The sequence below is a fragment of the Heterodontus francisci genome, chromosome 1 (assembly GCF_036365525.1).
Source record: "Heterodontus francisci isolate sHetFra1 chromosome 1, sHetFra1.hap1, whole genome shotgun sequence".
In the NCBI taxonomy this organism is placed as follows: Eukaryota; Metazoa; Chordata; class Chondrichthyes; order Heterodontiformes; family Heterodontidae; genus Heterodontus; species Heterodontus francisci.
This window is the reverse complement of record NC_090371.1, coordinates 273,645,451-273,659,145: the sequence shown is the minus strand read 5'-3', so window position 1 is coordinate 273,659,145 and position 13,695 is coordinate 273,645,451. Positions and strand designations below refer to the sequence as shown.

Below are 13,695 nucleotides of genomic sequence, written 5' to 3'. Positions count from 1 at the left end.
GTTCCTATTAAGTAATTGTTTTCTCATTTTAGTCTGCCAGTTGTTGAGATGCAGTCCCTAAGCTGCAATACTCACCAGTCAATCACCTACCTGCTTCCCTGTGATGTCACACCTATTTGTTTTCTTTCCAAATGCGGCTCCGACTGGTTACAGGAGACAGTGAGCTCCGCTGATTCAGTGTTTAGAGTCCCGCTGCTCCGACTTGAGTGCAATCAAACTTACTCTATTAATTTATAGTTCCCCTCCTTACTGAACTCCCTCCTTCAGTCTGTGCCCAACAGTACTCATCTTCGTAACATCACCCACATCTATTGTAGCCCATCTGCTGCTGAAACCCTCATCCATGCTTTTGTCACCTCTAGATTTGATTATTCGAATAATCTCCTGGCCAGTCTCCCATCATCCACCTTTAGGAAGCTTCAGACTATTAAAGCTTCTGTTGCCCATATCAAATTCCACACAAAGCCTCAATTTAAAATTCTCATTCACGGATTTAAATCCCTTTATGATTTTGAGCTGCACACAAAGACGGGGTAGAACACCAAAGCGCTATTTCTCCAACTCTCACTCCCGAGTATAGCACCAGCAATTCCAGGTCTTATCCTCTTGGGCCACAGGTACTAGCAGTTACCCACTACCTCACCCAAGTGATAATTTTTCATGGGAGAGCTTATAATGAGTGTTGGCAGCCTATTTGAACACAGTGAATTAAGCCAAGTCTGTGATCCAGACCTCACAACGTCTGCAAACATATGTTTGGTGATTTTTTTTGTTCTTATTATAGCTATCACAAGAATTTGGAACACTGACCAAGTGTTCCAGTTTCTAGCTCAGAGGCACCAAGATCAATTACCATCTGTGATCGCCTGCCTCAGAAGATACTGCTAATTGAACCCAGGAACTTCTGGCCCATACGGTTTGTCACTATACCATTCATGGGAATTAGGAAACGTCATACCCATCGCTATACTATACAGAAATGCTGACATCACTGTGGCGCTCAATTATCACATTAATTCTGCACACTGACTGATAGAATGGAAGTTCCTTGACAGCAAGCTTGTTAAGTGAAGTTTGGATGGCCTGATTCCAGTTCCAATAAATGAGATTCCATAGCACAAATTGTTAATACCTCAAGATTAGCTGATAACCTTATTTACAAGAGCCACAAGGATGGGCGATTGGGGTGGGAGCAAATGTCACTCCAATGAAGACAGGGATGCACTTCAGAGATTGTGATCAAAAGATTTTTGGTCTCCTCTACATTGGTGAGACCAAATGCAGACTGGGTGACCACTTTGCAGAACATCTCCGCTCAGTCCGAAAGTATGACCCCGAGCTTCCGGTTACTGGCCATTTCAACACAGCCCCCTTCTCGGTCCTGGGATTGCTGCAGTGTTCCAGTGGGAGGTTTAAAGGGGATCAAAGGGGTAAATTTTTCACACAAAGAATAGTGGGTATCTGGAATGAGCTGCCAGAGGAGGTGGCGGAGGCAGTAACAGTAGCAACATTTAAGAGGCATCTGGACAGGTACTTGAATGAGCAAGGCATAGAGGGATATGAAATTAATGCAGGCAGGTAGGATTAGTATAGATAGGCATTATGGTCGGCATGGACGCGGTGGGCCGAAGGGCCTGTTTCTATGCTGTACGACTCTGACTCTATAATCAACACAAGCTCGAGGAACAGCACCTCATTTACCGATTAGGTATGCTACAGCCTGCCAGACTGAACATGGAGTTCAATAATTTCAGAGCATGACAGGCCCCCCTTTTTATTTTGTTATTTTTTCTTTATGTGTTTATTTTATTTTAGTTTGTTTCTACGGTGCCTACCCACTGGTTTTTTTTCCATGTTTGTGCTTGGGGCCAGGCACTCAGTTTTCTGTCCATTAACACCCCCTCTGTACTAATGCTTTGTCTTTCAGCACACCATTAGTCTTTGCTCCATGACCTTCTGGTCAGTTATTCTCGGTGACCTTGTCCTATCAACACCTTCTCTTTTGTTATCTCTTGCCCCACCCCCTGCTTTACTTGCTTAAAACCTTTTACATTTCTAATATCTTCCAGTTATGAAGGGTCTCTGACCGGAAACATTAACTCTGCTTCTCTCTTCACAGATACTGCCAGACCTGCTGAGTATTGTCAGCATTTCTTGTTTGTGTGTAATAGATTTTTGGGGCAGTTCAGAGGAAGCTATACTCTGCACAATTCACACAATGCAACCCAGGATCGGTTGATGCCAACACTGGGATACGAAGTAGAAAATATTCAACCCCGAGCATAAATATCCCCCCTCTTCACCCCCCCCAATGTTAAGTCAAAATATGACTGAAGTGGTTTTAAGAGACATCATAAACCCCAACTTCTAAATGAACAATTCTATAGACCTCAAAGGATTCACCAATTTTATTTATGATCCATCAAGCTGTGCTCTCATTTCTGGATACTGTTATGAAGTGACAAGAGACATAAGATGCTAGTCTTCTGCAGGTCAAGTTTATCCCAGTCTGAATCAAAATTCTTCACATGGAATAAATTTCCTTAGTCCCCCTCTGTCCACAGGAGTTAAACTAACAAGTGGTTGAGCTCTACCTATTTACAACAGATATGGGGAGAGGATCAATTTGAGTATAGCCAAATATATGGATTGCACCACTGGCCTCCATTTTCACCAACCCCCTTAATACTCGAACTCTACATTCAGCTCTGGATTCACCCCTAAGCAACTGCATCAGTAAGGTGACTGTGGAGTGCCAACCAGGCTACCATACCAGATATGAATATGAAATAGGACCCATCAGAAACTCTGTATATGCATGCTCTAGTCTATGAGATAATACTACACATAGCACATGAATTTAAATCTACTGTTGCCTCATCTGATGTATTCAGCATCTTTGAACAGATGCATGTATACCATGTTAAAATGTAAATGATACTGGTATCTCTACAGCAACATGCAAAGATGCGGAAACTGATCCTAATAACATCCCTAAATAAAGTTTTTTTGTTCCATAACTGAAATGATTAAGCATTTGAAACATTACACTCTAGTTCAGCATCTTTGCGTGTTGCTGTAGAGATAACCAGTATCATTTACATTTTAACATGGTATACATGCATCTGTTCAAAGATGTTGAACTAGAGTGTAATGTTTCAAATGCTTAATCATTTCAGTTATGGAACAAAAAAAAAAAAAAAAAAAAAATTTAGGGATGTTATTAGGATCAGTTTCCAGTCAATGTTGAGGCCACCATTCTGTCCACATGGTTCGTTCACCTCCCACTGCTTTTGGAAAGGAACTGTTGGCCACCATCCAGAAGTACCCTCCTACCAGGTAGGACACTCCACTGTAGGTGTTCCTGGACCATGTAAACTCAACTTTCTGCTGTATCAGACATTCAGCTCCATGGAATCAACTGAAAAGTACTTTAACCTGTCAGTAATTACACAAGCAAGCCACGTTCCCTGAAAAATGTAAACAAATTAATGGTTCATATGGCTGCCTGATTTAACCAGGATTTAGCTACAGCACGTTATGCTAAAGTCTTCCAGCTAGTCATGACTTGTTTTTAAGAAGGGTGTTTGTCCAGGTTTTAGGAAAGAGGTAGTGAGAAGATAGTATGCTGTGTCCTGAATGGATTTTTTAAAAAAAGGACCACATAATGGTTCAGAATGCTATGACTTACAAGCCCTGCAATTACAAACTCTAAAATTACTACTTTTGCTTTGTGTGCAGCTTTAAATAGCAGTTTAAGAACTGATAAAATTATAGGTTTTGCAGGAACCTTACTATGGGCGGCATAGTTTCAGCTTGGAGTGGAATGCAGTAATTCTAAAACAATGCAGTCAAACCAATCAAAAAGGTTCAAAGCAAGATACTCAGAATTTCTGTGTTGACACACACTGATGTTGATTCAAATCAAGAAGGCTTTGCTGCAATAAAAACAAAGCGCTGGAAAAACTCAGCAGGTCTGGCAGCATCTGTGGAGAGATAAGCAGAGTTAATTTTTCAGGTCAGTGACCTTTCATCACAACTGGCAAAGGTTAGTTTAGTTTAGAGATACAGCACTGAAACAGGCCCTTCGGCCCACCGAGTCTGTGCCGACCATCAACCACCCATTTATACTAACCCTACACTAATTCCATATTCCTACCACATCCCCACCTGTCCCTACCTATACTAGGGGCAATTTATAATGGCCAATTTACGTATCAACCTGCAAGTCTTTTGGTGGTGGGAGGAAAACAGAGTACCCGGAGAAAACCCACGCAGACACAGGGAGAACTTGCAAACTCCACACAGGCAGTACCCAGAATTGAACCCGGGTCGCTGGAGCTGTGAGGCTGCGGTGCTAACCACTGCGCCACTGTGCCGTTAGAAATGTAATAGATTTTAAACAAGTGGGGATGGTGGGGGGCGAGGCAGTGCAGTGCAGAAAGAGAACAAAAGGGATGATGTGTGATAGGACAGAGGGACAGGGACAAAGGCAAAGAGTGTGTGCTAATGGTGCGATGAAAGACAAAGCATTAGTGCAGAGGAAGTGTTAATGACAGAATAATGAGCAGTTCTAGCCAAAAGCACAAACATGAAAAATAGTAGGCAGGCACATGATTAAAAAACAAAATAAAATAAGGCTTTGCAGCATGTGTACACCTCCAGTTGGCATTTACTGATTGGCTTGTTAAAGAAATAGCTGACCAATGTGACCAATATAAATTAAATAGGTCCTTAGCACGTGCATAGATGCACCTAAACAGCTTTTTAGGAGTTACAGAAACAGGAGAAACTTACAATCACGTCCTGCTTGAGCATCTATCATGATTCCTTCTAGTATTTGTATTCTGTTATACAATTGCTCCCCTCTCCCCATACTGAAAATACAGTAAGAAACAGTGCCTTCTGGCTTAATAGTTATCTAGGTCAGTCTACAAAGCAGTTTTCACCACCAGAAATATCCTGTTCAATGCGATGCTATTTGATTTTTCTTGTGTAGTACCTTTAGCGAGTTAATTCTTTCTGGTACTGAATTGGGTTACAAGGCTCAGTTATAGTCTCCTGAGTGGATTAAGCTTTTTCCTTCTAAAGGTCACAAAACAAGGAAAAGCATTTTCTTCAGAAATACTGGCTTCTCACTGCAGTTGTGCCCGATTATAAATACTGGCTCTGAACACATTTCCTAAAGACCAAAAATAAACATCAATCTTGTCCTGCAGTATGATACCATAGCACACAGCCTGGATGATTGACAAACTAGCTGAACAGAGCAGTGAGGATTTACTGTCCCAGTTACATGAATGTTACTGCGATTGGTCTTAGCTGTATGTTATTTGGATAAATTTAATGTAAAAGCATGGGACAATAAATGATACAAAACATACCCCAAAATAAATGTCCAGAGACACAGATTAAGATTAAACTTGCGACAAAAAATCTTCTCCTTGGTAATGCCATCACCTAGTCGTTTACTAGAAACTGTGCATTCCTATTCAGACCAAAAAAAAAGTCAACACTATATGCCACTGCACCACGGAGTGATAATTTGCAGCTGCAATTTTCGACAGGATAGTCAGACCGATCAGAAATGCTGGATTAGTTTTTCTGCCCAGTGACCAGGATCAAGCAAAATTTACCATCTGATGCCTTCTCAGGTGAGGGGTTTTAAGAATAGCATCGCTCACAGAACTCCTAATGCGGAGTACAGAACTGCAAAGGGTTGGAAGCAAGTTATACAGCTACTGACTTGGTATTGGACAGTAAACCACCTAGCCAGAACTCTGAAATACTTTAAACACTAACTTAGTAAAAAAAAAAATTATTGCACATTGGATGAAACAAAATGCATCATTCTTCAGCAAAGCAAATTTAGTTGCCGAATAAAAGTGTATCAAAAGACAAAAACATAACAATGGAGTGCAGACATGGACTTATTCATATGGCCAAAATCCAGTCTCTGTGTTGCCTATAATTGAGGGTACCTGGGCAGGTCTGGAAGACTGCATAGCCCAGAGAACCAAATAGGAAAAAAAAAAAGTAGGGATAAAAGCTCCCCCAAATCAATGAAACAAGTATGGAAAAAGGGGAAGCACTGGTCAAACAGAAATAATGGTCGAGGGAATCGTAAGACCATTCTACCATCCAGTGATCAAACACACTGCAATTCAATATCCACATGAATACTTGTATTTTTGATGTTACAGAAACTGGAAAAACTGCTTTGCCTGTTTCTCACAGGCAGCACCTGGACAACATGTTCTTTAAAATATGTCTGGCTAAAACATCTGTCCTTTCACCTCTGGGTCCGATTCCAGGCCAGATTAATTGGATAGTGCTCCTTGCCATGTGCAAGGGTTCTTTATGGCCTATCTCAACTTAGTCCCCAGTAATGTGCACCTATGGCACAAAATTACCCATAATTTGACAATTTACCATCTGGGTCCAACTAACCTTTTGCTCTTCCCATGTCTCCTCCAATAGCTGTAGTTTATAGCCAGGTGTATTGTTACAAAGCATTTCCACCAATGAATGATTGATTCAGTGGATGGAAAATAATGTCAAAACATTAACAGAACAACAAGAAACTAGATACACAAAATAAATGATGCCACATGATTTGCAATTTTTATTTTCATTGGGCTTCAATAACAAATAACTTGTAAAAAAACTCCATAGTGCTTAGCAGAAAATAAACTTATTTGAGCTAAACTACAGCAATTCCAATCCATTAAAATCTCAATCCCAAGATGAAGGAAGCAATGATATATAATATAGCAACTACAGCTAAAATTAATTATAACTTTTCCTAGCAAAGGACAAATCAATGTCTGACTAACTGATGTTCTACCAACAATTGTAGGTTGCTGTTAAGAATAGGACAAATAGTGAAAACTATGGAAAAAATGTGCACTTCACTATAGAGAAATGATGGCACGAGACAAAAGATGATCAACCTGAAGCATTAACTTGTTTTCTCTCTGCAGATGCTGCCTGACCCCAGTAGTTCCAGCATTATTTGTTTTTATTTCAGATTTCCAGCATCCACAGTATTTTGCTTTAGCATTAACCGTTGATCTTTTAAATCGCTGATTAGCCCTCACAGAAGCTACAGAGGAGATTTACCAGAATGGTACTAGAGTTGACAGACTTCAGTTATTTGGAAAGACTAGAGAAACTTGGAAGAGGAGGTTAAAGGTAATTTAATTTTAAAATTTTTAAAAATCTGGAATTGAAAGCTAGTCTCAGTAATGGCACCATGAAACAATCATAGATTGGCATAAAAAAACAATCTGTCCTTTAGGGAAGGAAATCTGTCATCCTTACCTGGTCTGACCTGCATGTAACTCCAGACCCACAGCAATGTGGTTGATTCTTAACTGCCCTCTGAGATGGCCTAACAAGCAACTCAGTTATCAAGGTCAATTAGGGATGGACAACAAATGCTCGTCTTGCCATCAACACCCTCATCCCATGAAAGAATAAAGAAAATAACCAAAAGTTATTGGTGAAAGAATCAAAGGGGAGATGAGCATAAATCTTTTTAACACAGCAAGCTATGATCTGGAATACACTACCTTTAAGGGCAGTGGAAGTAAAATCAATAGTACCTTTCAAAAGGAAATTGGATATATATTTAAAGGAAAAAATTTGGTGAAAAAGCAGGGGAGTGGGATTAACTGGATAGATCTCTCCAGGGACCAGCACAGGTGCCATGGCTCGAACGGACTCCTATACTGTATCATCCTATGACTCTAAACAGCAGCAGATAAACATTAAAAAAGCAGATAGACATTGTATATTTAAATTGGTCTTCAAGAAGGTTAACAAACATGCAATGGAATGGGTAAAAAAAAAGGTTGTATTAGAGTTTGTACATAGCAAAGTCTACAATTTTCTTTAGAAGAGTCAGGTATGAGGAAGTAGCCCGGTACCGACATTAAAAATTCGCCAAGCAGCGAAGAAGGGTAGCACACAGAAAGATACAGCGGGCTGGGACTGGATTAAAGATCAGTTTCAGCCTCCCCACCCCCGCTTCCTGACAGGAGCGTCACAGGACCGGAAGTATCTCCCGCTAGACAGGGGGCGGGGCCAAGGAGAGCGGCGCGGCATCACACAATTTGGCAGCCGGAACCGGCAGGGCCCCGTCACCTAGTAGCGCAGTATTTGGCAATGCAAACGCGGCCTATCGGCCGGGTGTCATTTCGCACCGCGCACACAAACATTAAAACCGATAGAGACCGGGAGAAGCCTGGGCCTCGACTTCGTCCTCCCTTTGCCCATCCGCTCACCTTCTCGCACAGGGTCCGCACTTGGTTCTCGTTGAGTTGCTTGCACTCGTTTAGCTGCTCGATCCAATCGTCCAACTCCTTGGTGAACGCCTTACTGTCCATAACTGCCGGGCGCGGCTTTTTATCAAGAGGGGAGAATAGAAGGTGGGGGAGGGGTGAAGAAAATAAAAACCTTGGGGGGGAGGAGGGGGGTTTAAAATGTAATAATAAATAAGTTACATGGATTCAGAACCCCTAAGGAGCTCGGCACCACCCGTCACCGTACGTGTGGGGAAGGGAGAGGGCGGGCGAGATAACCAGTGCGCGCGGCCGTGGTATGCACGCGCTCGAGGCGCGTCGCTGGAGCGCGCTCATGCGGCGGCCCGTTGGGAGCGGATTTGAATGAGTGAGGGGTCGCGAGCGCGGTCCGTTTCGTTTGCCACGCCCCCAGCCTCGCACCTGACGTCACCGCTTCGGCCTTTGCTCCCCGCGTCCCTCACTCACAAAGACCCGCCCCCTCTTGCACCACGTGCACCGCCCCTCCCAACCTCCTGCGCCACCTTCAGGCTGGGAGGACGGTACAGCGCGCGTGCAGTTCCATTCAATCCTTCTCCCCTTCACTTTTTGAGAATCGTATAAGAACTGAAGGATTGGCTCTTTGAAAGAAGCAGGAGGATCCAGAACCAGAGAACACCGATTTAAAGTGATTGGCAAGAGAAGCAACAGTGGCAGGAGGAAAAACCTTATGCAGCGAGTTGTTAGGGTCTAGAATGCGCTGCCTGAGAGTGTGGTGCAGGCAGAGTCAATCAAGGCCTTCGAAAGAAAACTGGACAATTAATCTGAAGAGAAAAATTTTGCAGGGCTACAGGGAAAAGGCAGGAGAGTGAGACTTAGTGAGGTGCTCTTGCAGAGAGCTGGCAGGGATAAGACGGGCCGAATGGCCTCCTGCGTTGTATCATTCTATATATCTGATTCCCTTTTGAAATTTTCAAGCTTCCACTACCCTGTCACGTAGCGTGACCCTGATTATGACAACTTGCAGCAGAAAATAAATTCTCATCTCCCCTCTGGTTCTTTTGCCAATTACTTTAAATCTGAGTTTCCTGGTTAGCAGGCCTCCTGCCCAGTAGAAACAGTCCCTCTCTATTCACTCGATCAAAATGCCTAATTACGAATTTATATCAGGAAATTGTTCATCAGATTTTTGGATGATGTGCAAATCTTGTAACAAGGAAGTAAAAAATAGAATGAACTTGGCATTTATATAACACCTTTCATGACTTCAGAATGTCTCAAAGCATTTCACAATTATGTTTTCAAATATCAGTTTTGTAATGAAGCATGGAAGCCAATTTGTAGACAGCAAGATCCCACAAAAAGCAATGAGATAAATTACCAGGCAATCTGTTTTTGTGATGTTGGTTGAACTAAATAGAATATAGAATGAACAGCACAGAAATAGGCTATTCAGCCCAACCAGTCCATGCCAGCCTTTATGCTCCACTTGAACTCCCTCCCATCATTTCTCATCTAACTCTATCAGCATAATCTTCTGTTCGCTTCTCCCTCATATACTTGTCCAGCTTCCCCTTAAATGCATCTATACTATTCACTGCTAACACTCCCTGTGGTAGCGAGTTCCATATTCTCACCACTCACTAGGTAAAGAAGTCTCTTCTGAATTCCCTAATTGGTTTCTTGGTGACTATCTATTGTTTTGCTCTTCCCGACAAGTGGAAACACTCTCAGGGGAATTTTCACAGACAAGGGGAGGCGGGTTTGGGTGCGTGCAGAGGGTAAATCCCCTAAAAGTGACGTCAGGCCGGGATCACATTTACACTATTCACTATACTGTCCAACTTAGTTTTCTCAGCAAACTTGGACATGCGGCTGTCTATTCTTTCATCTAAGTTATTTATTGGTGAAGAGCTGAGTTCCCAGTACAGATCCCTGGGAGATACCACTAGTCACATCCTGCCAATGGAATACATGGCCATTATCCCTACTCTCTGCCTCCTACCTCCTAACCAATTCCCAACCTACATCAAAAAGTTGCCTCTAATTTCATTTTTCCTAACAGTCTCTTCTGTGGAACCTTATTGAATACCTTGCGGAAACCCATATAAATAGCATCCATAGATACTCTCCACTTGCCTGGATGGGTGCAGCTCCAACAACACTCAAGAAGCTCGACACTATCCAGGACAAAGCGGCCCGCTTGATTGGCACCCCATCTACAAACATTCACTCCCTCCACCACCGACACGCAGCGGCAGCAGTGTGTACCATTTACAAGATGCAGCAGCACACCAAGGCTCCTTAGACAGCACCTTCCAAACCCGCGACCTCTACCACCTAGAAGGACAAGGGCAGCAAATGCATGGGAACACCACCGCCTGCAAGTTCCCCTCCAAGCCACACACCATCCTGACTTGGAACTATATCACCGTTCCTTCACTGTCGCTGGGTCAAAATCCTGGAACTCCCTTCCTAACAGCACTGTGGGTATACCTACCTAACATGGACTGCAGCAGTTCAAGAAGGCAGCTCACCACTACCACCTTGTCAAGGGCAATTAGGGATGGGCAATAAATGCTGACCTAGCCAGTGATGCCCACATCCTATGAATGAATAGAAGAAAACTCCCTTATCTATCATGTTAGTGACCTCCAAAAATTCAACTTGTTTGGTCAGACTTGACTTACCCTTTAGAAGTCAATGCTGGCTTTCTCTATCAGCTCATATTTGTCCAATTGAACAGTAACGCTGCCCCTAAGAGATTCCAGTAACTTTCCCACAAATATTCCATGATCTTGACTCTCCTTGTGCAATGCAGTGGGAGATCGATAACAATGTATAAAGTATATCAACTCAGCATTGAAGAAAAACCGCATATGTAATTAAGCTGGTGTTCTTTATATGCAGAATTGATTTTACCAGACTACACAACTGAGTCATGACTTAACAATTAGCCAGTGAATCTTGTAAACCATAATGCAGCATAGGGTGGCGCAGTGGTTAGCACTGCAGCCTCACAGCTCCAGGGACCCGGGTTCAATTCTGGGTACTGTCTGTGTGGAGTTTGCAAGTTCTCTCTGTGACCGTGTGGGTTTTCGCCAGGTGCTCTGGTTTCCTCCCACTGCCAAAGATTTGTAGGTGATAGGTAAATTGGCCATTGTAAATTGCCCCTACTGTAGGTAGGTGGTAGGGAATATGGGATTACTGTAGGGTTAGTGTAAATGGGTGGTTCTTGGTCAGCATAGTCTCAGTGGGCTGAAGGGCCTGTTTCAGTGCTGTATCTCTTAAAAACAAATACAGCCAAGAAAAACAGCTGATTCTGTGCTTCAGTGAACTATCACAGTTCTATTCATAGAAATTAAGAGGCCCAATAGCCTTACAATTGAAAATACATTTGAATGTAAAGAGCTGAGTTACTAAATTAATAATGCTACTGAAAATTATCTCTTTTCATTATATTCCAGCCTTCCTCCCTCGTCAATATGAAGCCCAGATTGCAATGTGAGCTCAGAAGGTAATAACTAGGTCTGTCATAAAGAACTGCAACCACAGAAAGTCCTTAAATCTCAACCTGTCAGAAATTGTCAGTTTCTGAATTTATCTGGACATTAAAGAAAAAAACAAAAAGACTTGAATTTACATCTCCAGGTATCCAGTAAAGAACATACAATCTTGTGCAATTCATAGGAATTCTTTCGTGTTTTTGCAGTATATAGATTGTTCAGGGTCACCTTTTTGCATAGTGACTGATGCACTTATTTTCATTTCTGCAATGAAGCTGAAGACATGAAATGTTGGCATCTTACAGGAAGAATTAAGTTTGTAGTCACACAAAAGATGGATAATGTTTCAGTGTGCACAGAATAAAGAAACCCACCTGGTTCACATGGAATTCTTAGAAACAGTTCCTGAGATGCTGCAAAAGCTGACAGGTGTTAGCCATGGCTCATTCTCACCACTGAGGCTCTGGGGAAATGGTGGTGTAGTGTTAATGTCACTGGACTAGTAGTCTAGGCTGGCTCTCTGGCAGATGGTAAAATTTGAATTCAATTAATAAATTGGGAATTTTAAAGAAATGTTACTCTAATGGTGACCATGAAACCATTGTCGATTGTTGTAAAAACCCATCTGGTCCACTAATGTCCTTTAGGGCAGGAAATCTGGTCTGGCCTACATGTGACTCCAGTCCCACAGCAATGTGGTTGACTCTTAAATGGCTGAGTGAGCCACTCAGTTCATGGCCTAGCCAGTGACACATCCCATGAACAAATAAAAGAGTCATAAGCTCATGGCTTCAGGTGCCACTCCAGAGACTTGAGAACATAATCTAGGGGAACACTTCAGTGTAGTCTTGAGAGAGTGCTGCATTGTCAGAGGTGCCATCTTTCAGTTGAGATGTTAAACTGAAGCTGGTTGACATTTTGAAGAAGAGCAGGGGATTTTTCTAGGTGCCCTGGCTAATATTTAACTCTGAACTAACAGCACTAAAACAGATTATCTGGTTATTATCGCACTGGTGTTTGTGGGACATCAGTGTATGCAAATTGGCTGCCACTTTTCCTACATTGTAACAGGGACAACACTTAAAAAGTAGTTCATTGGCTGTGCAGTGCTTTGCAAAATCCTGAGTTTGTGAATGGTGCCATATAAATGCAAATTCTTTCTCTTTCAGTTTCAGGATTACGTAACTTCTTAAAATAGATATTCTAAGAATAGTTAAGTGTTCCTCACTGGTATAAATTAAATAATTTCTGCAGATCCTGTCTAAGGTGTGTATTTTACAGGCTTATGATAGACTTTCTCAGTCTGGACCCAATGAAATAATAGCTCCTGAATAACTTTGTGTTTGCTTTTCGAAAGGAGATTGTTTAATAAAGCACTTAACACAGGCACTATATCAAATGTGTATTTCCATCAAATGCAAAAACTTAGTAAAGTATAAAAATACACACCAACTCACATTTCTTATTGGTGGCATACATCACACTAATATGCACCACTAGAATCGTTAACAGTGACAATAGAATGAAAAAACTTATGCATCATTGCAACATCTTCACATTTATCTTGGAAACAGAAATATAATGAACACTCAAAAATGCAAATGGCCATGACAAGTATATCAGGAATTGTAATTTTCCCATGACTGGCATATACATGACACCATGTTTATTTTTGGCCTTTAAGAAATTAAAGAAAATTCAAGTGGGAACGGCAGACTTTTAAATGTCTTAGAAAGCTCTAGTGCACTTTTGCAAATGTCTGAAAAAAATGCCATTTTAGAATTTGTTCCCTCTCTCAGTTATAAAGAGAGGGAAGATCTGCTTGTTGAAAACATACCCTCAGACTGTTTGCAAATTCCAGCATCATGTTTCTTGAGAAACCACATTAGAAAAATCACCGCAAAATA

The 13,695-nt window shown here is 41.9% G+C and overlaps 1 protein-coding gene across 2 annotated transcripts in view; it reads right to left on the bottom strand.

Annotated features, from left to right (window-relative positions):
* The window catches only part of ppp2cb (protein phosphatase 2, catalytic subunit, beta isozyme), a 32,202-nt gene extending 23,574 nt beyond the window's left edge, over positions 1-8,628 (bottom strand). The window contains exon 1 of one of the 2 annotated variants that reach the window (XM_068045295.1): positions 8,289-8,628. In XM_068045295.1, coding sequence (XP_067901396.1) covers positions 8,289-8,390 — 102 coding nt within the window. In that variant the 5' untranslated portion in view covers positions 8,391-8,628. Of the gene's footprint in view, positions 1-7,323; positions 7,346-8,288 lie in introns of those variants that run through there. The other variant, XM_068045304.1, reaches the window with a different exon arrangement.
* Between the last annotated feature and the right edge of the window lie 5,067 nt (positions 8,629-13,695).